Genomic DNA, 27,672 nt, shown 5'->3' with positions numbered 1-27,672 from the left:
CCGCCAATTATGAACCGATTTGAACAAATCTTTTTTCGGCGTATAGGTAATACCTCAAGGGTGGTCCCATTTAAATTTAATAATAGATAAAACAACCCCCAAGGGTGGAAAATTGGGGATGAACTTTTTTATACTCAATATCTCCGCCGATTATAAATCAATTTGAACGATTATTTTTTTGTTGAATAGGTATTATCAAAAGGGTGGTTTCATGCGAATTTGAAGAAAATATTTCACCCCTAACGGTGGAAAATTGGGGATGAATTTTTTTATACGCAATATTTTTAATTTTTAGTTTTTTTTTGTGTTCACGCATTTGAAGTCGGTTTTATTTTTTTAAAAAGGTAATTATATCTCCAACTCTTTTGCGAATTTTTTGCGATCGTTAAAGTAATTACGTCAATTGACAGCATTCAGTTTAACTTTACAGATATTGAATCCCACATATACGTAAATGCTATGCCATGCCAATGTCAACTCTTGATAATGCTGTAGAGGGCGTAGGAAGATCAAACAAGTACAGTATGCAGCATACTAAACTACTTATATAACATATAAAATAAAACTAGCTTTCCGCCCGCGGCTTCGCCTGCGCGGAATCTTGTCTGTCACAGAAAAGCTTTATCGCGCGCGTCCCTGTTTCAAAAACCGGGATAAAAACTATCCTATGTCCTTTTCCCGGGACTCAAACTATCTCTATGCCAAATTTCATCAAAATCGGTTCAGTGGTTTAGGTGTGAAAGCAAGACAGACAGACAGAGTTACTTTCGCATTTATAATATTAGTATAGATAGCACAGTCCTACGACATAAGATGCGCCAGTGTTTAGCTTAATGTGCTCTCGTGTGTACAGTCAGTGTCAAATACATAGTTCGAGACCGAGACACCCAAAGTGGCCAAAAAGTTTACAACAACCGTATTCCAATTTATTGGGATGTTGACTGGGTAATGAAATTGAAATTCTATTTAGTCCGTCAGATAGATAATAAAAGAATATTGGACACGTATTTTGGATTTTTTTTTCGTAATCGAATCTTTTGAGTAAAAAATCTACTGCGTGAGTGAGATAATGCACCATTTCAACTCTATTTAGTACTGCTGTTTATTCAATTATGAAAGAAAATAAAAAACGAGTCTAATATTTTCTGTCTGTCAGACAGACAGACAGAAAATATTAGACTCGTTTTTTATTTTCTTTAAATAATTTTGTCATCTAGCCTATTGTATGTAAGGCCGTATACAGAAAGAAACTTGTCAGCGCTGGTAACCCGCGCAGGAAAATATACAGGGTGACAGGTAAAGCGATACATTCCTTGAAAGGGGTTAAAGTAGAGTTTATTTGCAGTCATTTAAGTCATATGACACCATGTCCGAAACTTGTTCATTTCCAAGTTATTCAAAATTTAAGTATTTTTTAAAAAATCTCCAGTTTTTATGTTAAAATGTACCCTTGTAATGAAGAATACTATACTAATAATATATATACCTACTAATAATGTTAACTTTTTTGTTGTATTCGTATAGCTAAATAATAAGATTGACATTTTAAATTAAAATTTGCAAGAAAGAATCGTCATTACTCAAGTAAAAGCTAAAAAGCCATGTATCATAAAAACTGGAGATTTAAAAAAAAAAACTTAAATCTTGAATAACTTGGAAATGAACAAGTTTCGGACATGGTGTCATATGACTTAAATGACTGCAAATAAGCTCTACTTTAACCCCTTTCAAGGAATGTATCGCTTTTCCTGTCACCCTATATAAACGCGCGCCTTTTTGGCTACTTCGGGTGTCACGAACTATTTGACGCTGACTGTACTCGTACATGTGCTTCCTTGTGGATGGGGCGTGTGGGTTCTAGTGCGGTATGCGGTAGGCATGTGACAGGAGAAATAATACCGGAACCGTTTACGATCGGTATTTTCGAAACCGGAATCATGGTATCAGTTGCAACGACAGTTTTACGGTACTTTATAATAACGTTAAATTATGTGAAGACATCATAAAGGTAGCAGGAAGCGCTGGACGCAGGCTTATTGCTACCAACCGGGTAACATGGAAAGTAATGGGGGAGGCCTATGTCCAGCGGACGTCCTATGGCTGAGATGATGATGACGATGTGAAGTGTTTTTATATGTACTCGAAAGTGATTAATGAAGATTTTCTAATTATTTTCATAGCAGCTACAAGTTATAATCATGCCTTTTAAGTAAATATTGTGGAATGCAGGAAAACATCAGAGCAAGTTTTTTAAGAGTCAGGAAAATTACAATAACGATCAAGTAATAAATAAGCATTCTGTATTTATTAAATGCTTTGAATTAATATTTTCTTTAGAAATATCGATGATTTCTTACACTTTAGAGATTTGATGTTGTGTGTTGCAATTGGTAATTCGACAGACACATTAAACTTCGATTGATTAATTTTGTCGCGGGTTCAATGACAGTTTAACTTTTCGGGACAAACTGACTTGTTGGGTTTTTATTGGCGGTCAAGCTGTAGATTTTGACTACACAGGAGTTGCAGCGGTGGGAACGAAAGGTGGAAATAGTTCCGAATACATTAACTGTCAAGTGCCAAAAGCTGTACTGAGTTATGAGTTTAATAAATTTTATAAGAATAATCTCATAGCTGTTATTTCTTATTGCGTCATTACTAAGAAGGGATTGAGCTATTAGTATTACAATAATGGATTTCCCGATCCGTCAAGATGTCAAGATACAGTTCGCAAATAACATAGCAGCACCCCGACGATTAATGGTGACGTCTTATTTTACATACGTGACACCAGAGGCGTTGTTAACCTGTCCAGTGCGTTTCCATTGCCGTGGCCGAGACAAAAACCGGGAGTTGACGTAGTAATCCGAGAAAAAAATGGGAGTTGCCGTATTAAGCCGAGAAATAAACGGGCGACTCGAGCACAAAACTTCTTAAATTCTGGATCGTGTTATAAAATCAGTGCACTGTGCAACCATGCAATATTTTTGTGCATTAAACTTAAGTGGTTGCACTCAATATTAGTGTATGAGCTTATAGACTGTTTTATATGATGGAAGATTACTATCGAACAATGATATTATCTTGGTACGAGACTATTACCACCTCGTTCCCAAAGCTGCAACTCCTATTTAGCCAGGATCTACAGCTTGAGCGCCAATAAAAACCCAACCAGTGTAAGTCTTGATACGACAAAAATCAAAATAAAGAATTGAAAAATGAAATAAAAAATCTAGACCAAAAACTTATTAGATCGTATTTCTGTATCTTATTTAATGCTTCTACTTTTCTTGATTAGCATAAATCGACTTATTTATCGGATGAATTTCTCAGTGGAAACGTATTCGCAAGACACGATCTGCCGCCACCAACGATCCTAATGGCTTCAAATTATAAGTATTACACCGGGGATCGTTACTTCCTTACCATCTTCACACTTTCCGAGAACATGTCAAGGGGAGGACTGCTTTGGGTGTATTTGTTTTTGATAAGAATTATCCTGTCGACTTATGTTTTTTGATAACTTTGTTATCATGGCATGACTTACTTATTAAGACTGGGTTGCACCATCTTACTTTAATTTTAACAAACGTCAAAAATTTGTCAAACTACACACAAAAAGCACCGGTCAGTTATAGTTACGGTTAAAGTTAGGTGGTGCAACTCAGCCTTAGCCTTTATCTAGTGGTGGCAGGATTGATGCTTCCTTTTAAGATTTTGAACTTAAGAGGGATAAGATAATTTTTTTTTTTCTCTACACGCCATTTTATCGATTTTACGCGATAAGCCCATACATTTGTCGTTTAAAATAATCGATAAGATTTTATCACGGCGTGCATCCTAGCCCAGCTGGTGAGGGGTTAAGATCTTTTTCAAAAAACTTGTTGTCTTCGGAGATTAGATTACATATTAGAATTAGTTTATAGTATAAGTACATGTTTTATTCTTATAGTACACCTTTAATGGTTAACTGTTATTAATACACGGACAGCATCTGGAGTTCTATATATGGTTTGTGGAAACATCTGGGTCGAGATCAAAGAATTGACCCATTTTAGTCTTACTTACGCTCTATTTGTAAGTATCGAATGTCTTGAAGATACGATAATGTACTGCATTTGCGATTCACACGTTCAATCCCCAGTGGGTATCTATTAAGTTCCTATTATAGAAATAAGGAAACCATCACGTACCTATACACGCTTCCTCTTATTTCCTTAAGTGAATGTTACAAAAGACCTTTATCGTAACTCGCCTTTAAAATTGTTGTTAGGTTGTTGCCAGAACAGTAATTGATTCTGCATGACCTGTGGTACCATCTACCTCGTTCCACGCATCAACTTAAAATTGAATCTTTGTTATTCAATCATAAAGTTGTATGTCGTATGTGAAGTTACGATGTTGTACCTGGATTACTTAGTAATTGTAAACGTCGCCTAGTACATGCGTTTCCTAATGCGTCAATTAGTCGTATTGTGATAATAAATTGTTATGCAACCAGCGATTTGCATGTTATTATGCGGCAAGGTAATGTAACGTACCTGCAGGCAATAGTAAGTGCAGATAGGGTTGCCAGGTGTCCGGCTTTTTAGGGTCTTTTCCGGCCAAATATTGTGTTGTCCGACCTGTCCTTGGCTGGCTTTTGTTAGGCTTTGTGCTGGCTGCCGCGCCAGTCCAAACTCGAGCCACAGAATGTAATAATGTTCATTCAAAGATGATAGTACCTAGTACCCATTCATGAGCTATGACGCTAATTGCACCCTCCCCTCCCTCCCCCCCGTGACATGGTACGTTAGCTATTAAAAGGGTATGTCCGGCTTTTGGGGTAAAATGTCCGGCCAAATGAAGCACAGAGTCCGGATTTTGTGTTTTTGGACCTGGCAACCCTAATGCAGATAGATAAATGTGTGCAGACTGCAGACGCAATTTATCGATAAGTATATCGATGCATATCAGCTTGCGACGATTAAGCAACACGCGTACGCTTGTAGTTGTCATCTTGAGAAATGAGCAAGCAAATGTGCAAATTATTTGTTCATCAATATTTTTGAATAGCAGAACAGCCATCAGAATAGAAACAAAAGGTTGTAAGCAATATCTGTGTTATTTTCTTAAAAATGCAATCACTTTAATAGCACTTGCATCAATATTCTGAAATGTATTTTTAAAATTAGACCAAAAAACATTTGCGTCATTTATGTTTCACGCAAATGTTTTTTTTTGTAATTGTCATGGTTTTTTATTAAATTTTGTTACTTAGAATAACTTTATCTGTTTCTGACTATACAAAAATGTGAGTTGGGTCACCTGGTGTCAAGTAATCATAACCGCAGCGCCTTGAAACATCTCTAGAACCAATAACTATCTCTGTTTAATTCAATATTTGACGACATCTATCTGATATCGGATACTGCCCTTCTTTCCTTTAAATCCGCCAACAGTCTAGTAATTAAGTTTCTTTTCTCTTTCACAGGCTAAATCAGAGGAGCAGCTGGCCTGCGAAAAAGAATGGCTGCAAACCGGCCACATGTGGCTGGCACACCGCGGCGGTTTCACAGCGGTCGTCAGAGAGGGCGACGCAGACCCTGGCCGGGCGAAAGTCCGCGTCATACAGACTGGGGAGGTGCTGACCGTTGATGAAGATGATCTGGAGAAGGTAAGTTTCTTAGATTCAACCTACCAAATAGCCATTTATAGCTGGCGCATGTGACATATTCACAAAGGTCGCGAAGATCCACGTTGTTCAGACAGTGGATCAATAGCCTGCGAAAAAGAATGGTTGCTGACCGGCCACATGTGGCTGGTGCACCGCGGCGGTTTCTCGGCGGTCGTCAGGGAAGGCGACGCAGACCCCGGCAGGGCGAAGGTCCGCGTCATACAGACTGGAGAGGTCCTGACCGTTGACAAGGATGATCTGGAGAAGGTAATAGCATCGCTTATAATGGTCGGCAGTGTCTTTGTAACTAGGTGAGTTCTGGCAAGTCCAAGCAAGTTCACAGACTGCAGTAGGGCATAGGTCCAAGTCATATAGACTGAAGAGTTAGCAATTGGCCGCGTGGCTTCACAGCGGTCGTCAGGGAGGGCGACGCAGACCCTGGCCGGGCGAAAGTCCGCGTCATACAGACTGGGGAGGTGCTGACCGTTGACGAGGATGATCTGGAGAAGGTAACTTTCTTAGGTCATAGCTAGCAAAGGTTGCGAAGGTTCACGTTATTCAGACAGTGGATCGAGACCTGATCGTTATCGAGGATGCTTTATAGAAGAAGTCTTGTTCAGATTATGGGTGGGCCATTGTTTATTTGTGGCTGCCGCACAACATCACGGAGGTCTTCACTGCACTCAGAAGATCGCAGGTCCGCGTCTTAAAGACAGGCCGTGGAAGGTAACTTGCTCATAGCAAACCGGCCATATATCTGCGTCATACAGACTAGAGAGGTACTGACCGTTGACAAGGATGATCTGAAGAAGGTAACTTTCTTAGGTCATAGCTAGCAACTGGTCATTTGACGCGAGGAAAGGTCGCGAAGATCCACGTTGTTCAGACTGTGAATCAAGACCTCTTGATTGATATCGGGGATGATTTGAAGAAGGAATATTGCTCAGATCATGGTTAGCAATTGGACATTTGTGGCTGACGCACGTGACATGATCACAGGTCCTTAAAGACTGACGGTAGAAGGTAACTTGCTTAGAATAGTTAGTAACTGGCCACATGTGGCCTGGCGCACGGCGGCGTCGCGAAGATTCACGTTATTCAGATTTCAGATAGCTTGTTCAGGTTTTATAGCAAGCAACTGGCCATTTGTGGCTGACGCATATTATGATGTATTGACAGAAGTCATCAGGTCGTCGAAGATCTAAGTCATACTGATGAGGTCTTAACGAAGTTGTGTTTTCATTGCTTACTCAAATACCCATTTCTATTTTTCCAGGCGAACCCTCCTCAACTGGAGCGCTGCGAGGACATTGCTTCTCTCCGCTGCCTCAACGAGTGCGGAGCACTGCACGTGCTTCGGTCCCGGTACGCGGCCGGTCTGCCACACGCTCGTGCTGGCCACGCTTTGCTAGTGCTAGGGCCTCCTAGGCGCACTGCTCCTGTGTACACCGAAAAGGTAAGATTAAAATGACAACTGATTGGTTGATGACTTCGCGTCACTCTACTGCCTAAATAAAAATGGATGCTTTCACTCCAACGCTGTGCTGGCCAGTCAGTCAGCCGGCCGTCTAATTCCGGCAAAGTAGAATAAGACCATCTCCACTCCACTCTTCCCGTGGATTTCGAAAGAGGCAGCTAGGGAATATGCAAATACTTATGAGGTTTTCCCAACCAGATATTATTTAAGTTTCAATCGTGCTGTTTCCCACTCTTTCCGTAGATGTCGAACTTGAAAGTTTTAATCTGTTCAAATTCAAACGTATCATTCCAGGTGGCAGCCATGTTCCGCGGCTGCCGCGCCGACGACATGCCGCCGCACGTGTTCGCCGCAGCGCAGTCTGCTCACCGCTGCATGCTCGCTTCTAGACGGGACCGCGCCGTGGTCTTCCTTGGAAGGTGGGTTTAGTTTCTAGTTCTTCGTCAGGTGGCAGCCATGTTCCGCGGCTGCCATATTCACCGCTGCATGCTCGCGTCTAGGAGAGACCGCGCCGTGGTCTTCCTTGGAAGGTGGGTTCAGTTTCTACTAGTTCTTCGTTAGGTGGCAGCCATGTGTTCGCTGCCGCGCAGTCTACTCACCGATCCATGCTAGCGTCTAGGAGAGACCGCGCCGTGGTCTTCCTCGGTAGGTGGGTTCAGTTTCTACTAGTTCTTCGTTATATGGCAGCCACGTGTTCGCTGCTGTGNCGCTGCTGCGCAGTCTGCTCGCCGCTGCATGCTCGCGTCTAGGAGAGACCGCGCCGTGGTCTTCCTTGGAAGGTGGGTTTAGTTCCTACTAGTTCTTCGTTAAGTGGCAGCCATGTGTTCGCTGCTGTGCAGTCTGATCACCACTGCATCCTCGCGTCTAGGCGAGACCGCGCCGTGGTCTTCCTTGCCAGGTGGGTTTNGCTTTTTTGCTCGACTTGGTGGGGGCACTGCCGTGCCCCCAGATACTGACTGACAAAACAGTAGTTAATGGTATTCAAGTGGACTAATGCAGCCCGCAGTAGGAATGCCGAGAATTCCCGCCAGGCCTGAAACGTAGGAACGTTTGTCTCGACAGGATTTACCGTGGCAGCTAGGGTTGCCAGGTGTCCGGCTAATAGCCGGACATGTTTGGCTTTTTACAGTCTTGTCCGGCCAAATATTGTCTTAAATCGAGCCATAGAATAATAATATGAAGCGCACGCATCAGTACCTCTAGTAGGAAAAACTTTCGAGTTCGTTTCGTTGCGTATTCAAAGTGTCATCGAAAAATTTTGTATGAAAAATTAAACAGCGCCCCCTATATTATAGCCGCCCTAGGGGGCGCTGTTTAATTTTTCATACAAAATTTTTCGATGACACTTTGAATACGCAACGAAACGAACTCGAAAGTTTTTCCTACTAGAGGCACAGGATGTTGGGCGACCGATGATGATAGTACTCACTCGTGAGGTATGACACTAATTGACTAATTGCATCACATGTCCGGCCAAATGAAGCACAGAGTCCGGCGTTTGTGTTTTTGGACCTGGCAACCCTAGTGGCAGCGCGATAATTACCGAACTGGATGTCGGGGGTTTAGCTTACACCGCTACAAAATAGTTCTGAATCTTAAATCTGACTACTGCACATTAAGGTTTTAGAATCGAACAGGATTTGCTTGTTGTGGAATTTGTCATCGATCGCTTATCATTGTAGCGTTTGTTTATAACCTCAACTGCCTGCTGTGGATAAATAGTTCCGACCCAAAGACCCCGAGTTCGACTCGCACAGGGGGCAACATTTTTTACTGGTTTTGGATGGTGGTAAGGCTTGTCCTTACTCCGTTAGCTACCGCCATCCTACCCTACATAAGTCTACCTAAGTCTGTTGCCATAGCTTTAATGCTGACAGCATTGTTGAGTTTCGGAGGTAAAATAACCAGTTCCTCTGTATTGAGAATTCCGGGTGAAGCTAGCTACCACCTTTTCCTGATCATCATTTCCATCAGGGCAAGAGCTTTTCCGTTGTTGGCAAAAGAAGCAAAACATTTGATATTGATTCGTGATCCGAAATAACCAAATAGAACTATAATTACTAGACCAGTACTAGTAATTTACTCAACTTATGTACTCATAATGAGAGTCTTCATGATGAACCTTAACCCAATAGCAAGGGTCAGGGCTTACGACAATAGGTGCTAATATCAAACGCATACGGCGCTTCAGCTGTTAACTCTCCCTGTGCAAATTATACAGGTGACAGCACATCAAGGTAGATAATATGGTACTATGTATTGTGGACTGTACATAATGACTATGCACATGATGTAATTAATTTTCTATAGAGTTATTGACTTGTGTGCGGTAGAGCAAAGCATACTGTCAACCAGTGAGCTGCTTAACACTTAATTCACTCAAGCAAAGATGTAATTAGGTTATTTATACATATTAGTTAGACTATAGATTTTTTGCTGCAAAATCGTCCCTCTTAAAACTTTAGTAGATGCCAAATTCAACCTAATGGAGCACTTAACACTTTAGTAGGATATACACTTAAGGCAAATCAAAACATTCAATGAATAAATTACAATTAATCCCTTCATACGATGCAAATAGTCTTAATTTAGCTATTAAACGAACATAATACCGAATCAAAGGCAATCATAACCCAATTTGTAACTTAATCGTAATTTATTCTAACTCTAACTAGGTCGGAGTAACGTAAATACCGAACACCTGCTATGTAATAAATGGAAACATAAAAACCATGGATGTGGGCAGAAGGCCTTATCTGATGCACCAGATTTTGGACCTTGGCTCATGGGAATAAGATGCACCCATGGACGTAGATTACCACATGCATGGTGTAACTGAACTACATGAAGTTTCCGGAGGTTAAAAATAACTGGTTCACAGCATGAGCAAAACTCTCGCCCAAATTCGGCGATTTTTCTTGAAAATGTCTCATATTCTAGCTCGGGCGTATAAAAATCACAATATGTTTTAACTTCTCTTCAGGTTCTCTGAAAGAGATTCTGGCTAATAATAAAAACGTTAGTTTCACTTAGAAACACTGAAAAGTTGTTGAAAAGCTTGTTTTATTGAAATATTTTCATTTTCATTTGATGGCTAAAACTAGCAAAAACCTTTGGGTAACTAAAACTTTTGAGGTCATGTTATGCCAATTGCTACATTTAGATATTTACGAGTAAGTTTTATGACTTGATTGTTCTGATCGAACAGACGAATATTAGAAAACCTCTTACGGTCTAAACACATCAAATTCATACCATAATGAGCTAGGATTTATAATCAAACGTTTAGGGTACCGCCATTGGTTATATTATATCTTAGTTAATGTTCGTATATGGCTTTTAATGTAGTACGGTGACCTTCAAAGATATACCTACGAGTATTAATCTAACATAAATTATCCGGTTAGGTCTTTGATTTAAAATTTTGTGTTACTTTACCTAACGTGGCATTTTGTTTGAACTATTTTGTATTATTTATTGCTGTATCTTTTAATACGTTTTCCATATCCATATTAAGATTGATGAAGTCATTATTTTCTTTACTAAAAGTTATAGGCACATACAGCTGTAAATTTCTTTTATTTTCTTTGTTATTAGAAGTATAATATATCCTTAAATATCTTATAATTTTATTATTACAATTATTAGCTGTGGTCGCTTTTTCTCATTATTTATTGATTACAATTATCTGCTAGCAAGTCATCAAAATAAATAATAGTGTTCCGTAGTATTGTTTACTGTTGTATCATTGTCCCATTTCCAATACTTCATTTCAAGTTGAACACTAACACCTTAAGTAGTTGTATTAGTGACTATTTTGCAACTAAAATATACATCTGATGACTGTACCAAACCACCGCTATGACTATCTCCTATCGTAAATTCCGAATCGGCAATCTATGCAAACAAAACAATTCCTAATCTTGCAACTTTACAATCGCCATTTGGACATAAAGTATCTGCATTATCGCTAATAGTCGCGACTGTGGCATTTTCCTCCANTTCCTCCGCTACTGGAGTTACAATTGCTTCACACTTGCGATTAGTCGCAGTGTTTTCAAAAGAAAAGCCAACTTTTACGTTACTTGTTTGTACTTTTACGTTATGCCGGGCGATTTTACGCTCGTATGAGTTTTGGGTATTATGTAAGTGCACTACTTGTAATGGAAATAAGAGAAAACTTTTAAATATTATTAGTGTGGTACTGGTAAGATTGAACACACTTTATTGTACACTAGCGGCCGACCGCGACCCCGTTTCCCCTTAGGGGTTGAATTTTGTAAATCTCGCCGTAAAACCTCCTTGGACTTCAAAGAACATTAAAAAAAAGAATTTATTGGTAAATTGGTCCAGGCGTTGTTGAGTTATGCACTTACCACATTTTGTGATTGATTTTTATATTATACTCGTATGGTAAGATACACAAGACAAGAAAAATAAAGAAACACAGATACAAAAGATATGGTACAATTTAGGTGGTTTTATCGCTTGTCTTCCAAGTTTCAAAATTATAACTTTAGTCAGTATAGTCTCACGTATTATGCTTCAACCACATCAACGCATGCAGATCATAGGGAAATGACAGGTCACGGGAACTGTCATGGGTCGCGCGACCTGTCATTAATTGGTCTTTGATCGCGCCGATGGCGATCTGCACGCGTCGGTGTGGTTGAAGCTTTAGTCCTGTTTGTAGGATTTTCATTAAGGAACTATGCTAAATATTCCATCCTCTAAAACCATAACTTTAATGTTTCCTTTAATAGACAATTTCTGCTAACTGTACGCACTAAGGTTCAGAACTGTGTGTTTATTATGAAATGTTGACTATGTTGCATCGAGAATGTGGGCGAGAAACATGAGATTCACTTCCGAAGTTCTGCTTTCATGTTACGATTTTATCGTTGAGTTATGATCGCTTAGTGCTTTGAAGGCTACTACAAGAATTTTATGGGTTATGCTTTTATCGAGATTGAAAACTGTTATTGAATAGAGGAATAAAGCATTTTGAATAGTTGGCACAAAGGCATAAAGGTTTGTTTGCGAAAATTTTGTGCTCAACTTCTAAACTTCTTAGCACATTATTTAGTAAGAGCATCAGAGATAAAAAGTCCTTCAGCTAAATGTGACGCACTGCATAATAACTTATAGGCCTTTAGACTGACGAATATTAATTCATGGAACCTAATTAAAGGAAAACCCATTTTTTCTTGCAAGTAAAAACACAGTTTTTTATTTCTTTGTCTTTCATGGAGTGAACATGTGTAAGTATAGACGTCGACGTCAATCAGTATCAATTAAAATATCATTTTGTAGGCCTTTGCTTGCAGATTCATTATTGAATATTCGCTGTCAAATAGGTACCACCTTTATTAACAACCTGCGTAATACGAGTAAGATGTCTTCTTAATTTTTTCTCCAATTCTTTTGCGAATTTTTTGCGATCGTTAAAGTAATTACGTCAATTGACAGTAATCAGTTTAAAGATATTGAATCCCACATATACGGAAATGCTATGCCATGCCAATGTCAACTCTTAATAATGCTGCAGAGGGCGTAGGAAGATCAAACAAGTACAGTATGCAGTACTAGACTGTTTATTTTTGTTGTAATATAGCACCTACTATTACTACTTAAGCTTGATGTGATGTCTGTACAGTCAACGTCAAATATACTCAACATCAAATAAATCGCACCTTCCGCGACGCGAACTTTAAAGATTTTCTTCTAACACAATCATGGTGCCCCAACAATATTTGTGTTATTTGAAAGCCCAATAAATATCCTTAAAGAAAAACACATTTAATTTCTTAATAAATGATTAACACATACCATAAATGTGACTTTGAAAAAAGACCACACTTTGGGCTCACCTCTGGGATCAATTAGACCAATTTTAATGGTTAAAAAACCAAATAATGATCTCACGTGTCCTCCTTAACAGATGGATAGCGATTAATCCCAACTTAACAGTTTTATAGCCATAAAAGTTGGCTCAAGCGTTAGTTAACCTATTTTTTTAAGAAGAGACTGGTCCATCCTTCTAAAGACACATTTTTGGGGTAAAAACCTTTCCTTTAATGAAATGAAGTTTAGAACTAGGCTTTTAAATGGTGCCAATATTGGTGGGAAGTGGGGATGCATTACGTTTGAAAGTGCTTGTCGCGGGAGGTGCGATTTTTTTTTATGCAGAAAAAGGCAGGCATTTGATGTCGAGTGTAGTACGTGACACCCAAAGTGGCCAAAAAGTTGACAACACAACCTTATTCCAAGTAACAAAGACGAACTTTTTGGCTACTTCGGGTGTCACGAACTATTTGACGCTGACTGTACTCGTACATGTGCTTCCTTGTGGATGGGGCGTGTGGGTTCTAGTGCGGTATGCGGTAGGCATGAGACAACAGGAGAAATAATACCGGAACCGTTTACGATCGGTATTTTCGAAACCGGAATCATGGTATCAGTTGCAACGACAGTTTTACGGTACTTTATAATAACGTTAAATTATGTGAAGACATCATAAAGGTAGCAGGAAGCGCTGGACGCAGGCTTATTGCTACCAACCGGGTAACATGGAAAGTAATGGGGGAGGCCTATGTCCAGCGGACGTCCTATGGCTGAGATGATGATGATGATGTGAAGTGTTTTTATATGTACTCGAAAGTGATTAATGAAGATTTTCTAATTATTTTCATAGCAGCTACAAGTTACAATCATGCCTTTTAAATAAATATTGTGGAATGCAGGAAAACATCAGAGCAAGTTTTTTAAGAGTCAGGAAAATTACAATAACGATCAAGTAATAAATAAGCATTCTGTATTAATTAAATGCTTTGAATTAATATTTTCTTTAGAAATATCGATGATTTCTTACACTTTAGAGATTTGATGTTGTGTGTTGCAATCGTTAATTCGACAGGNACTCGAAAGTGATTAATGAAGATTTTCTAATTATTTTCATAGCAGCTACAAGTTATAATCATGCCTTTTAAGTAAATATTGTGGAATGCAGGAAAACATCAGAGCAAGTTTTTTAAGAGTCAGGAAAATTACAATAACGATCAAGTAATAAATAAGCATTCTGTATTTATTAAATGCTTTGAATTAATATTTTCTTTAGAAATATCGATGATTTCTTACACTTTAGAGATTTGATGTTGTGTGTTGCAATTGGTAATTCGACAGACACATTAAACTTCGATTGATTAATTTTGTCGCGGGTTCAATGACAGTTTAACTTTTCGGGACAAACTGACTTGTTGGGTTTTTATTGGCGGTCAAGCTGTAGATTTTGACTACACAGGAGTTGCAGCGGTGGGAACGAAAGGTGGAAATAGTTCCGAATACATTAACTGTCAAGTGCCAAAAGCTGTACTGAGTTATGAGTTTAATAAATTTTATAAGAATAATCTCATAGCTGTTATTTCTTATTGCGTCATTACTAAGAAGGGATTGAGCTATTAGTATTACAATAATGGATTTCCCGATCCGTCAAGATGTCAAGATACAGTTCGCAAATAACATAGCAGCACCCCGACGATTAATGGTGACGTCTTATTTTACATACGTGACACCAGAGGCGTTGTTAACCTGTCCAGTGCGTTTCCATTGCCGTGGCCGAGACAAAAACCGGGAGTTGACGTAGTAATCCGAGAAAAAAATGGGAGTTGCCGTATTAAGCCGAGAAATAAACGGGCGACTCGAGCACAAAACTTCTTAAATTCTGGATCGTGTTATAAAATCAGTGCACTGTGCAACCATGCAATATTTTTGTGCATTAAACTTAAGTGGTTGCACTCAATATTAGTGTATGAGCTTATAGACTGTTTTATATGATGGAAGATTACTATCGAACAATGATATTATCTTGGTACGAGACTATTACCACCTCGTTCCCAAAGCTGCAACTCCTATTTAGCCAGGATCTACAGCTTGAGCGCCAATAAAAACCCAACCAGTGTAAGTCTTGATACGACAAAAATCAAAATAAAGAATTGAAAAATGAAATAAAAAATCTAGACCAAAAACTTATTAGATCGTATTTCTGTATCTTATTTAATGCTTCTACTTTTCTTGATTAGCATAAATCGACTTATTTATCGGATGAATTTCTCAGTGGAAACGTATTCGCAAGACACGATCTGCCGCCACCAACGATCCTAATGGCTTCAAATTATAAGTATTACACCGGGGATCGTTACTTCCTTACCATCTTCACACTTTCCGAGAACATGTCAAGGGGAGGACTGCTTTGGGTGTATTTGTTTTTGATAAGAATTATCCTGTCGACTTATGTTTTTTGATAACTTTGTTATCATGGCATGACTTACTTATTAAGACTGGGTTGCACCATCTTACTTTAATTTTAACAAACGTCAAAAATTTGTCAAACTACACACAAAAAGCACCGGTCAGTTATAGTTACGGTTAAAGTTAGGTGGTGCAACTCAGCCTTAGCCTTTATCTAGTGGTGGCAGGATTGATGCTTCCTTTTAAGATTTTGAACTTAAGAGGGATAAGATAATTTTTTTTTTTCTCTACACGCCATTTTATCGATTTTACGCGATAAGCCCATACATTTGTCGTTTAAAATAATCGATAAGATTTTATCACGGCGTGCATCCTAGCCCAGCTGGTGAGGGGTTAAGATCTTTTTCAAAAAACTTGTTGTCTTCGGAGATTAGATTACATATTAGAATTAGTTTATAGTATAAGTACATGTTTTATTCTTATAGTACACCTTTAATGGTTAACTGTTATTAATACACGGACAGCATCTGGAGTTCTATATATGGTTTGTGGAAACATCTGGGTCGAGATCAAAGAATTGACCCATTTTAGTCTTACTTACGCTCTATTTGTAAGTATCGAATGTCTTGAAGATACGATAATGTACTGCATTTGCGATTCACACGTTCAATCCCCAGTGGGTATCTATTAAGTTCCTATTATAGAAATAAGGAAACCATCACGTACCTATACACGCTTCCTCTTATTTCCTTAAGTGAATGTTACAAAAGACCTTTATCGTAACTCGCCTTTAAAATTGTTGTTAGGTTGTTGCCAGAACAGTAATTGATTCTGCATGACCTGTGGTACCATCTACCTCGTTCCACGCATCAATTTAAAATTGAATCTTTGCTGTTCAATCATAAAGTTGTATGTCGTATGTGAAGTTACGATGCTGTATCTGGATTACCTAGTAATTGTAAACGTCGCCTAGTACATGCGTTTCCTAATGCGTCAATTAGTCGTATTGTGATAATAAATTGTTATGCAACCAGCGATTTGCATGTTATTATGCGGCAAGGTAATGTAACGTACCTGCAGGCAATAGTAAGTGCAGATAGGGTTGCCAGGTGTCCGGCTTTTTAGGGTCTTTTCCGGCCAAATATTGTGTTGTCCGACCTGTCCTTGGCTGGCTTTTGTTAGGCTTTGTGCTGGCTGCCGCGCCAGTCCAAACTCGAGCCACAGAATGTAATAATGTTCATTCAAAGATGATAGTACCTAGTACCCATTCATGAGCTATGACGCTAATTGCACCCTCCCCTCCCTCCCCCCCGTGACATGGTACGTTAGCTATTAAAAGGGTATGTCCGGCTTTTGGGGTAAAATGTCCGGCCAAATGAAGCACAGAGTCCGGATTTTGTGTTTTTGGACCTGGCAACCCTAATGCAGATAGATAAATGTGTGCAGACTGCAGACGCAATTTATCGATAAGTATATCGATGCATATCAGCTTGCGACGATTAAGCAACACGCGTACGCTTGTAGTTGTCATCTTGAGAAATGAGCAAGCAAATGTGCAAATTATTTGTTCATCAATATTTTTGAATAGCAGAACAGCCATCAGAATAGAAACAAAAGGTTGTAAGCAATATCTGTGTTATTTTCTTAAAAATGCAATCACTTTAATAGCACTTGCATCAATATTCTGAAATGTATTTTTAAAATTAGACCAAAAAACATTTGCGTCATTTAGGTTTCATAAGTGACGCAAATGTTTTTTTTTTGTAATTGTCATGGTTTTTTATTAAATTTTGTTACCGCAGCGCCTTGAAACATCTCTAGAACCAATAACTATCTCTGTTTAATTCAATATTTGACGACATCTATCTGATATCGGATACTGCCCTTCTTTCCTTTAAATCCGCCAACAGTCTAGTAATTAAGTTTCTTTTCTCTTTCACAGGCCAAATCAGAGGAGCAGCTGGCCTGCGAAAAAGAATGGCTGCAAACTGGCCACATGTGGCTGGCGCACCGCGGCGGTTTCACAGCGGTCGTCAGAGAGGGCGACGCAGACCCTGGCCGGGCGAAGGTCCGCGTCATACAGACTGGGGAGGTCCTGACCGTTGATGAAGATGATCTGGAGAAGGTAAGTTTCTTAGATTCAACCTACCAAATAGCCATTTATAGCTGGCGCATGTGACATATTCACAAAGGTCGCGAAGATCCACGTTGTTCAGACAGTGGATCAAGACGTCTTCATTATTGAGGATGATTTGGAGAAGTAATCTTACTCTGAGCAAGATGGTTGACAATTGGTCATTTGCGGTTGACGCACATGAAATGATCACGCGTCCGTGTCTTAAAGACAGGCTGTGGAAGGTAACTTGCTCAGAAAACTTTCTTAGCTTATAGCTAGCAGCCGGCCATTTGTCGCGAGCAAAGGTCGCGAAGTTCTACGTTATTCAGATTTCAGACAGCATGCTCAGGCTATAGCAAGCAACTGGCCATTTGTGGCTGACGCATAATATGATATTTGGCTATCGCATATGATATATTTGACGGAGTTCGTCAGAGACTTATTAGAGTGAAGATTTAATAAGTCATACACATACATACATCTTCTCAACGAGGTTGTGTTTCCATTGCTTACTCAAATACCCATTTCTATTTTTCCAGGCGAACCCTCCCCAACTGGAGCGCTGCGAGGACATTGCTTCTCTGCGCTGCCTCAACGAGTGCGGGGCACTGCACGTGCTTCGGTCCCGGTACGCGGCCGGTCTGCCACACGCTCGTGCTGGCCACGCGCTGCTCGTGCTAGGGCCTCCTAGGCGCACTGCTCCTGTGTATACCGAAAAGGTAAGTTTTGATGGCTGCTTGGTTGAAGGAGTAGTTTCTCCAGATCCGAAATGAGGCAGAGTAGACTTCGCTTCACTTAGCGGCCTAAACGTGTATAGTGAACGTGTAATGCCTGTGAGTTGTAGGCCTACTGTTGTGAAAATCATGATCAAAGTAAGCTTATACACGTTCCAGTGCACATACACAGGCCTCACCCCAAAACTAAGATGGTTCAGGCCCTCAAATCATGTTTTACTTATCTTTGTGTAGCAAGTGGTCAACATTAGTACAACAAGCATGACAAACGACCATAAAGTGATCATACATTATACTATTTTGACCTGATCGCTTTCCGCATCCAGCCAGTGTGACAATCCTTAAAAGAGCACAAATTAAATGGGTGCACCCGGAGCCGGACCCCACACTACCCTCCTGCGTAAGTGGCCAGTTCGTCGTCTTTTCTTTTTCAAAATGTATTCTTCTAAACATTTCAGGTGGCAGCCATGTTCCGCGGCTGCCGCGCCGACGACATGCCGCCGCATGTGTTCGCTGCTGCGCAGTCTGCTCACCGCTGCATGCTCGCGTCTAGGAGAGACCGCGCCGTGGTCTTCCTTGGAAGGTGAGTTTAGTTTCTACTGGTCCTTCCTTACGTGGCAGCTTTGTTCCGCGGCTGCCGCAGAACATGCTCGCTGCCGCGCAGTCTGCTCACCGCTGCATGCTCGCCTCTAGGAGAGACCGCGCTGTGGTCTTCCTTAGAAGGTGGGTTTAGTTACTAGTTCTTCGTTAGGTGGCAGCCATGTTCCGCGGCTGTCCAGTCTGCTCACCGCTGCATGCTCGCCTCTAGGAGAGACCGCGCTGTGGTCTTCCTTGGAAGGTGGGTTTAGTTACTAGTTCTTCGTTAGGTGGCAGCCATGTTCCGCGGCTGTCCAGTCTGCTCACCGTTCCATGCTCGCGTCTAGGCGAGACCGTGCCGTGGTCTTCCTCGGAAGGTGGGTTCAGTTTCTAGTTCTTCGTCAGGTGGCAGCCATGTGTTCGCTGCAGCGCAGTCTGCTCACCGCTGCATGCTAGCATCTAGGTGGGACCGCGCCGTGGTCTTCCTTGGGAGGTGGGTTCAGTTTCTAGTTCTTCGTCAGGTGGCAGCCATGTTCCGCGGCTGCCATATTCACCGCTGCATGCTCGCCTCTAGGAGAGACCGCGCTGTGGTCTTCCTTGGAAGGTGGGTTTAGTTACTAGTTCTTCGTTAGGTGGCAGGCAGCCATGTTCCGCGGCTGTCGAGTCTGCTCACCATTCCATGCTAGCGTCTAGGAGAGACCGCGCAGTGGTCTTCCTTGGAAGGTGGGTTCAGTTTCTACTAGTTCTTCGTCGCATGTGTTCGCTGCCGCGCAGTCTGCTCACCGCTGTATGCTCGCTTCTAGGAGAGACCGCGCCGTGGTCTTCCTTGGAAGGTGGGTTCAGTTTCTACTAGTTCTTCGTCAGGTGGCAGCCATGTGTTCGCTGCTGCGCAGTCTGCTCGCCGCTGCATGCTCGCGTCTAGGAGAGACCGCGCCGTGGTCTTCCTTGGAAGGTGGGTTTAGTTCCTACTAGTTCTTCGTTAAGTGGCAGCCATGTGTTCGCTGCTGTGCAGTCTGATCACCACTGCATCCTCGCGTCTAGGCGAGACCGCGCCGTGGTCTTCCTTGCCAGGTGGGTTTCTTCAAGTTCTACTAGTTGTTCAACTATATTTATTATTATTGGTTTTTGGGCCTTTACTTGCGCCAACTCGACCAGGTTTGATCTATTGTGGCAGCCCTTGTCTTTAGAGTTCACTGCTTAGTCCCGTTGAGTCTATAAATTTCCAGATTCTTTGGAGCGTGATATCTGCTATCTCATCCGGGTGCATGATGTGTCGCCCGAGATGGATACTTCTTTTGCTCATAAGCGGGAAGCATGAGCAAAGAACATGCATGGCCGTTTCTTCTTCTGTATGGCAGAATCTGTTCAACTATAGGGAGGCAAGTGAAAAGATGGAGGCTATGCCCACAGATATACAATGTTCAGAAAACAAGTGTTTTAAGCGAAATAGCCGAACAGTGAAGATCGGACTGGTCAACAACGACACGTGATCCGAGGAACGCGGTTTCGAACCCCGCCGCAGCTCCACTATTGTGTTATGGCAAACCCACTGGTAACATAAGCATAATATTTATCTTACCATGAGGGGTACAACATTCAGGCAACTTCAGCCAGGTCTGATTTTTCTTACCATGGGGTTAGAATTACTGACACACGTATTGATTCCTCATAAAAGGACCTACTGCAAAAAGGCTGAATCAGAGACAGCTTTCGGACGGACAAATGAAAATCAATTTAATTGCAAGTTGTACAATCATATTTAGTTGTTTTACCATGATTTGTTTAGCGAATTGTCTTGCTCCTACAGGTCCGGCTCAGGCAAAAGCTCAGCGATGCGGCACTGCGTGTGGTACCTGGCTACCGCGTACCCCGCGCAGAGTTCCAAACTTACTCCTGAGCGTTTCGACGCTGCCTTCGATGTGCTGTACACCTTTGGGTCTTGTCGGTAAGTAAATATACAGTGTGAGTCACGTTAAAGTGTACATATGAAAATAGATGAAACTAGACCTATTTTTATCGACAAAAAAGAGGTCAAAAAATTTTTGAGATTTTTTTTTAATTTCTTATAGATTTTTTTTTCTTCAAATTAGTTATTGTAAACAAAACGTAATAACTTTTAAACTAAGCGGTATATCCTGATAAAATAAAAACAGTAATAATGCTAAATAACAGGCAATACTAAAAAAATACATAAAGTACACAAAAAAGGCCAACAAATAATAAAAAATGATACTTTTTGAAAAAAATCTGCTTTTAAATTCGTGTTTTTTTGGTTATTTCATAAATTTCTCCGAAAAATGCCCCTATAACAGGTGGTTTTTATTACTTTGTATTATTCTCTATCGTATTACCTTCGTATAACCAAAAATCTCATGTCTCTATCCCTATCACAACGTTTGCAATGATCGTTTGAACTAAGCCTCTCCGAGCGCGCCATTCAATGCTTCGTTAACAACGAAACTGAAAATTGCTCTAGATTTGTAATTTTGATAAAGACAAGTTAGATTTCAAATAAAAACAAAAGATTTCGTGGTAAAATAAGCATTTTAGTTAAAATTAAAATTGTCTCTACCTGTAGCGGAGAATAATGTGGTGACAGGCCTTTGTTCAAACGATCATAGCAAATGTTGTGATAGGGATAGAGACGTGCGATTTTTGGTTTTACAAAGATAATACGATAGACAATAATACAAAGTAATAAAAACTACCAGTTATAGGGGCATTTTTTGGAGAAATTTATCAAATAACCAAAAAAACACGAATTTAAAAGCAGATTTTTTTCAAAAAGTATCATTTTTTATTATTTGTTGGCATTTTTTGTGTATTTTATGTATTTTTTTAGTATCACCTGTTATTTAGCATTATTACTGTTTTTATTTTATCAGGATATACTGCTTAGTTTAAAAGTTATTACGTTTTCTTTACAATAAGTAATTGGAAGAAAAAAAAATCTATAAAAATTTTAAAAAAAATATCAAAAATTTTTTGACCTCTTTTTTGTCGATAAAAATAGGTCTAGTTTCATCTATTTTCATATGTACACTTTAACGTGACTCACACTGTATTTTAGTATAACCTAAAAACAAAATATACACAAAAGAAATACCAAATCGAAACGGCGCTAAGTATTCAGTCGGTTTTATAGCTATGAAGCAAGAGAAAGTGGCTGCTGTAAAGTTTTTAGCAGTACCTAGTTTCACCATAAAATGAATATCAATTAGCTATTCTTGTTTTTTCATTACATATGATGACTGAATTCTTCAATTTTTTTTATTCTTTCAAATTAAATTCTTAGTTTTCTGGAATCAAATGTCTGTTTCAGAAGTTGTGTTAATATTTTTTGGTTAATGATGTCAACTACCCTAAAATAATTCGAAATTACGTCGTCTTTCAGCACCAGTTCGAACGCGCACGCGTCGCGCTTCGTGGCGCTGACGTCACTGGACTTCGACGGCGGCGGCGCGCTTGTATCGGCCTCGGTGCAGACACTGCTGCCCGACCTGAGGCCGGGGCAGACTCCCATGAGGGCACTGCACGAGTAAGTAAATAAACAATAATAATAAATAACTGTGCACGAGTGAGTTGTCTAGTGTTGGTGCTAGTTCGATGCTGACGTCACTACTCCGACGGCGGCGGCGCGCTCGTGTCGCCCAGAGCACTCGAACTTCGAATGCGCACGCGGTACTGACGTCACTGGACTTTGACGGCGGTGGAAGAAGTCTTTTCTTACTAAAAGGGGCAAACATTACACTTATAAAAACAACGATTCTAATCTGTATATTGAAAATATCATCTTTGTATATAATCGTTATTGATTTTTGTTTAAAAATCAACAATACTTCTACTAACGTCAAAAGTTCGTGATTTCTCATACACTTCCAGTACACTTTACAGGTACAAGTAATTTGACTGCTCAAAAAAAGCAATGATTTGAATTGACAGGAAGTCTCGAATCTGCTATATTAAATGTTTACTCAACCATTTTATTTGACGATTTTAGGTACTACTTATTTATAATCTAAACAAATACAAAAATTATAAACCTTTCAGCTTATTCCACGGCTGCGACGGCCGTCTTCGCCGCGAGCTGCTACTCGACCAAGCGCCTCTGAACGCGCCGAACCCTTTCATCAGCTGCAGCGAGAAGGCAGACGCGCCTACTGAATTCGCGGCGCTGAAGGAAGCGCTGCAGCTGCTGAGCGTTACCGAACAGGAGCAGCTTGCGATCTGGAAGTTACTGGCCGCGATATGCCATTTGGGATGGGCTGGCGCTGTTAAAGGTAAAAAAAAAGTATTTAAGTATGTTTTCCGTTGTCTAGTACCCATAGTACAAGCTTTGTTTAGTTTGGGACTAGAGGCGCGGTGTAAAATGTCCAAGGATATAATGTTTTTTCAGGTCAGGTATTTGACCTCAATCACACCCGACCTTATGTTAAGTGAGATGCAGTCCTATGATGCAGTCTAGGATGGTACATACCTGTCCTGTTAGTCCCAATCACTCCTTATGAAAAGGCAAATTATTATACAGCAAGTATTATTAAAAAATTATACAAAAATTCACTGATTTTCGGTCAAAAGAACCACGAATTGCCAGCAAAGTTTGTATGTCGTTAAATGAGTAACTATTGTGTAACTATTCAAACAAAAGGATATCTAGTACAAACTGACAAAACACTGTTACGGTCAACAGCACAACAGATTATACATTTGATGGCAAAATAGCTGCTATTACATTGTCATAAGATGCTACATTGTTAATCTTGATGTACTGTCGTCTGTACATTAGTAAATAGCATAATCTGGCATGTCTCTCATCACATTCATGCTTACCATTACAGCAACAACAGCATCGGGCCTCAAGTACCAGTTTGCTAGTACCGGTTGTGGGCAGCGTGCTGCGAGACTGCTAGGCGTCGCCCCCGAAGACCTGGCGAGATCCGTGTTCTCTGGAGCCACGCCCACTTCGCCACAGTCGGCTAACAACTTGAGGTAAGACTCCTAGACTTAAAAAACAATGAGGGCTTTCGTTTTTATACTTAACAGTTGGCACCCCTGGCGATTGACAGGACCTTACTCTACAGTGGCGCCATCTTGATGAGTGCAAATACGATAGTCCTTCTACCACTTTCGCGCTCACCAGTTGGCGCCACTGTCTTCGCTACTAGCAAGTGACAGGACGTTACTCTACAGTGGCGCCAACTGGTGAGCGCTAAAACGATAGCCCTCATTACGCTATAATTTAACAAATACGTCAGCGGGACAACTCACCAAACGTTTTCGTACAGCGAGATGGCAGCATGAGCGACAGAGATAGAACTACGTACTACGTCAAAGGCTTTACAGTAGAAACGTGAAGCGAGACTCCCAGATGCTACACAGTCATGTAGATATATCATAAGCTAGCAACAGCATCGGGCCTCAAATACCAGTTTGCTAGCACCGGGTGTGGGCAGCGAGCTGCGAGACTTCTAGGGGTCGCCCCCGAAGACCTGGCGAGATCCGTCTTCTCTGGAGCCACGCCCACTTCGCCGCAGTCGGCTAACAACTTGAGGTAAGACTCCTAGACTTAAAAACAGTTACGCTATAATTTAACAAAATACGTCAGCCGGACTACTCCCCAAATGTTTCATCATGAGTGACAGAGATAGAACTACTATGTAAGTGGCGTTAAGGTGTAGGTAGCCGTGCTTTTATGTAGCATTAGTTACAAATACCAGATGTAGAAACGTGACGTGAGACTCCTAGATGCTACACATGTAGATATATCATTAGCTAGCAACAGCATCGGGCCTCAAATACCAGTTTGCTAGTACCGGGTGTGGGCAGCGTGCTGCGAGACTGCTAGGCGTCGCCCCCGAAGACCTGGCGAGATCCGTGTTCTCTGGAGCCACGCCCACTTCGCCGCAGTCGGCTAACAACTTGAGGTATGACTCCTAGACTTTAAAGTAATATCACAATCAAATTAAAGAATCAGGTTGTAAGTGCCATTTCCAAGTATCTGTGAAAGAATTTACCGTGAGACTGCTGGGTTTTGCCCCCGAAGACCTGGCAATGTCTGTGTTCTCCGGAGCCACGCCCACTTTGGCGCAGTCGGCTAACAACTTGAGGCTTAAACACATGTAAGCTATAATTTAACAAATGATTTACCTGGACTACTCCCTAAATGTTTCCGTAAAGTGAGATGGCAGCATGAGCGACAGAGATAGAATTACTATGTAAGTGGCGTTAAGGTGTAGGTAGCAGTGCTTTTATGTAGCATTAGTTACAAATACCAGATGTAGAAACGTGAAGCGAGACTCCCAGGTGTTACACATGTAGATATATCATAAGCTAGCAACAGCATCGGGCCTCACGTACCGGTTTGCTAGCACCGAGTGCGGGCAGCGTGCTGCGAGACTGCTAGGTGTCGCCCCCGAAGACCTGGCGAGATCCGTGTTCTCTGGAGCCACGCCCACTTCGCCGCAGTCGGCTAACAACTTGAGGTATAGACTATTACGCTATAATTTAACAAATACGTCAGCGGGACTACTCCCCAAACGTTTCCGTAAAGCGAGATGGCAGCATGAGCGACAGAGATAGAACTACGTACTATGTCAAAGGCGTTGCGCCAGCTGTAGAAACGTGACGTGAGACTCCCAGATGCTACACATATAGATATATCATAAGCTAGCAACAGCATCGGGTCTCACGTACCGGTTTGCTAGCACCGAGTACGGGCAGCGAGTTGCGAGACTGCTAGGCGTAGCCCCTGAAGACCTGGCGAGATCCGTGTTCTCTGGGGCCACGCCCACTTCGCCACAGTCTGCTAACAACTTGAGGTATGACTAAAACAATCAGCACGAGCTGAGCAATGATGGGATGTCACATGAGACGTGACAGTCGGCTAATAACTGGAAGTATGACTTCGGGATCTTACACACAAGAAGTACATACATCATTAGCTGACAAAGACATCAGGTCTAAAGTAAACAGTTCCAAGAGTCAATTGTGGTTCTCGGTCGCTTATAATTTGAAGTTTGCCCAAGACATTGAGAGTAAATCTAACAGCAATCTGATGCTGCTGATTAAGTGACGTAACGATTGGGTGTAGTTACAAGCCACGCCCCTCACGCTACAATTTGCTAATAGCTTAAAAGGTAACGACTTTGCATCCACAAGCTTAAGACTTCTAATAAGATAGTAGTGAAGAATCCTGAAGATAATAATGTCCTGAGGATAATAATTTATCATTGTAACATGCTTTGTTTCAGAACACCATCGCCTTCAAACGAGCGAGAGATTTCCGGCACCGAAGCATTGGATGCTTTCGTCACAGGCCTTTACAATGAAACTTTCAACATCGTCGCCGCACTCGTTAACAGGTACGTTTTAATGAGATAGGGTGGGTGGTATAATAATATGTGAAACTTAGTGGGGCTATTAAAACCAAAGTGTCAGATACCGCGCGTTAGAGTTATTGTTTCCATCGTTCTGAAATGACCTCCACTGTTTAATAAATACTGATAAAGGTTGAAGGCTTTTGTAAAAGAGTTATTCTTTTTGTCCCTTTTATAATAAAATTCTAAATCAGATTCTAATAATAAATTTAAAGCTTGCAGTATCTAAAACTAGCCTAAGGTACTCGACTGTCAAGTTTTCCTTTGTTTATACGTTTCAGACTTTTTAGGCTGGGTTGCACTATCTTACTTTGACTAAAACAAACTAAAAAATCTGTCAAACTACAAACAAAAAACACCGGTTATCGTTATAGCTACGGTTAAAGTTAGGTGGTGCAACTCAGCCTCAGAAGGACAGCATTGACTTTTGTGACATCTAGAACTGTTATTTATTATCTTTTTTGTGTGCTCAGGAGTCTATCAACGTCAGCGCGGACCATGGCGTCTGTTCTGCTGTTAGACAGCCCTGGCGCTGACAACCCCATGTGCGCCGGCCAGCAGAGCGGAGCGCCGCTGTCCAAACTGCTCTCCAATTACCTGCAGGTAGTTTTCTTTTTCTCAATTCGTTGTACTTACATAAAAACTGTAGACAATCAGGTCACCGATCTCCGTCGATTGTTGGATTATTGTGGTGGACTCATCCCTAAATTAAGCATATTTAGCTTCGCGGCCCCCCTAGGGGGTATACTCGTATTACTGTACCTAGATAAAGTAGTATTTGTGGTATATTGGGACGTGTAAAAGTGCTTTTTAAAAGCCTATTTGCAAAAATAAATGAGTTTTTTTAGATTCAAATTCACGATGGCTGAAGTTTGAACGGAGCGAGTCACTTTTAAAAAAGATGAAACGACGCTATTTCAGAATTAAACTGCCGGGAATGATAGGTAGGTACTTTATCTAAGACACAAGGGTGTTATGTCCATCACGTTATTTTCTACTATCACCTTGTGTGCTGCTCACATTAACAATCTCTCATATATCATCCCGAAGCCTCTAGCTAGAGTTATGTCTATTATTCAGGAACGCCTGCAAGCCGTATTCCACGATGCAATGCTGGTTGCGCCGAGAGAGCGCTATGCGCAGGAAGGCATCACCCTCGACGATGGAGCTGAAGAAGGTAACGTGGACTTCATTTGTTTTCGTAGACAGTAGTTTAAGGTTCAGATTAACTTATTTACTTACTCCGAAAACTCAGCGACCCAGTGTGATTTCACCTCTGATAGGCGATGTTGCCAGTAGCCCGCTTCAAGCCCGCAAAGATGTATTAGCCACCATAAGTTACTGACTTAACCATACGGAGCAACAGCATGAATGTCTTAGAAAGAAAACTTGAATTCAATTAACAAACTTCTTATGTACTGTAAAAATGCGACACTCCCATGGATATTGAATGGCAGAAGGGGAAACGAGTTAGCATCCCTAGGGATAGA

The 27,672-nt window shown here is 40.9% G+C and overlaps 1 protein-coding gene across 1 annotated transcript in view; it reads left to right on the top strand.

Annotated features, from left to right (window-relative positions):
- The first annotated feature begins 5,466 nt into the window (after positions 1 to 5,466).
- LOC114362664 (unconventional myosin-XVIIIa-like) overlaps positions 5,467 to 27,672 on the top strand; it is a 57,447-nt gene continuing 35,241 nt past the window's right edge. Inside the window, exons 1-10 of the mRNA XM_028318134.1 lie at positions 5,467 to 5,656; positions 6,933 to 7,112; positions 7,428 to 7,552; positions 20,614 to 20,751; positions 22,201 to 22,344; positions 22,857 to 23,086; positions 23,645 to 23,795; positions 26,057 to 26,167; positions 26,656 to 26,785; positions 27,263 to 27,359. Of these exons, the coding sequence (XP_028173935.1) occupies positions 5,528 to 5,656; positions 6,933 to 7,112; positions 7,428 to 7,552; positions 20,614 to 20,751; positions 22,201 to 22,344; positions 22,857 to 23,086; positions 23,645 to 23,795; positions 26,057 to 26,167; positions 26,656 to 26,785; positions 27,263 to 27,359 (1,435 nt within the window). The 5' untranslated portion in view covers positions 5,467 to 5,527. The remainder of the gene's footprint in view (positions 5,657 to 6,932; positions 7,113 to 7,427; positions 7,553 to 20,613; positions 20,752 to 22,200; positions 22,345 to 22,856; positions 23,087 to 23,644; positions 23,796 to 26,056; positions 26,168 to 26,655; positions 26,786 to 27,262; positions 27,360 to 27,672) is intronic.

The sequence above is a fragment of the Ostrinia furnacalis genome, unplaced genomic scaffold (genome assembly GCF_004193835.3).
Source record: "Ostrinia furnacalis isolate ACB-3 unplaced genomic scaffold, ASM419383v2 OfSCF6659, whole genome shotgun sequence".
NCBI classification, from domain to species: domain Eukaryota; kingdom Metazoa; phylum Arthropoda; class Insecta; order Lepidoptera; family Crambidae; genus Ostrinia; species Ostrinia furnacalis.
This window is presented reverse-complemented; position numbering and strand designations above follow the sequence as displayed.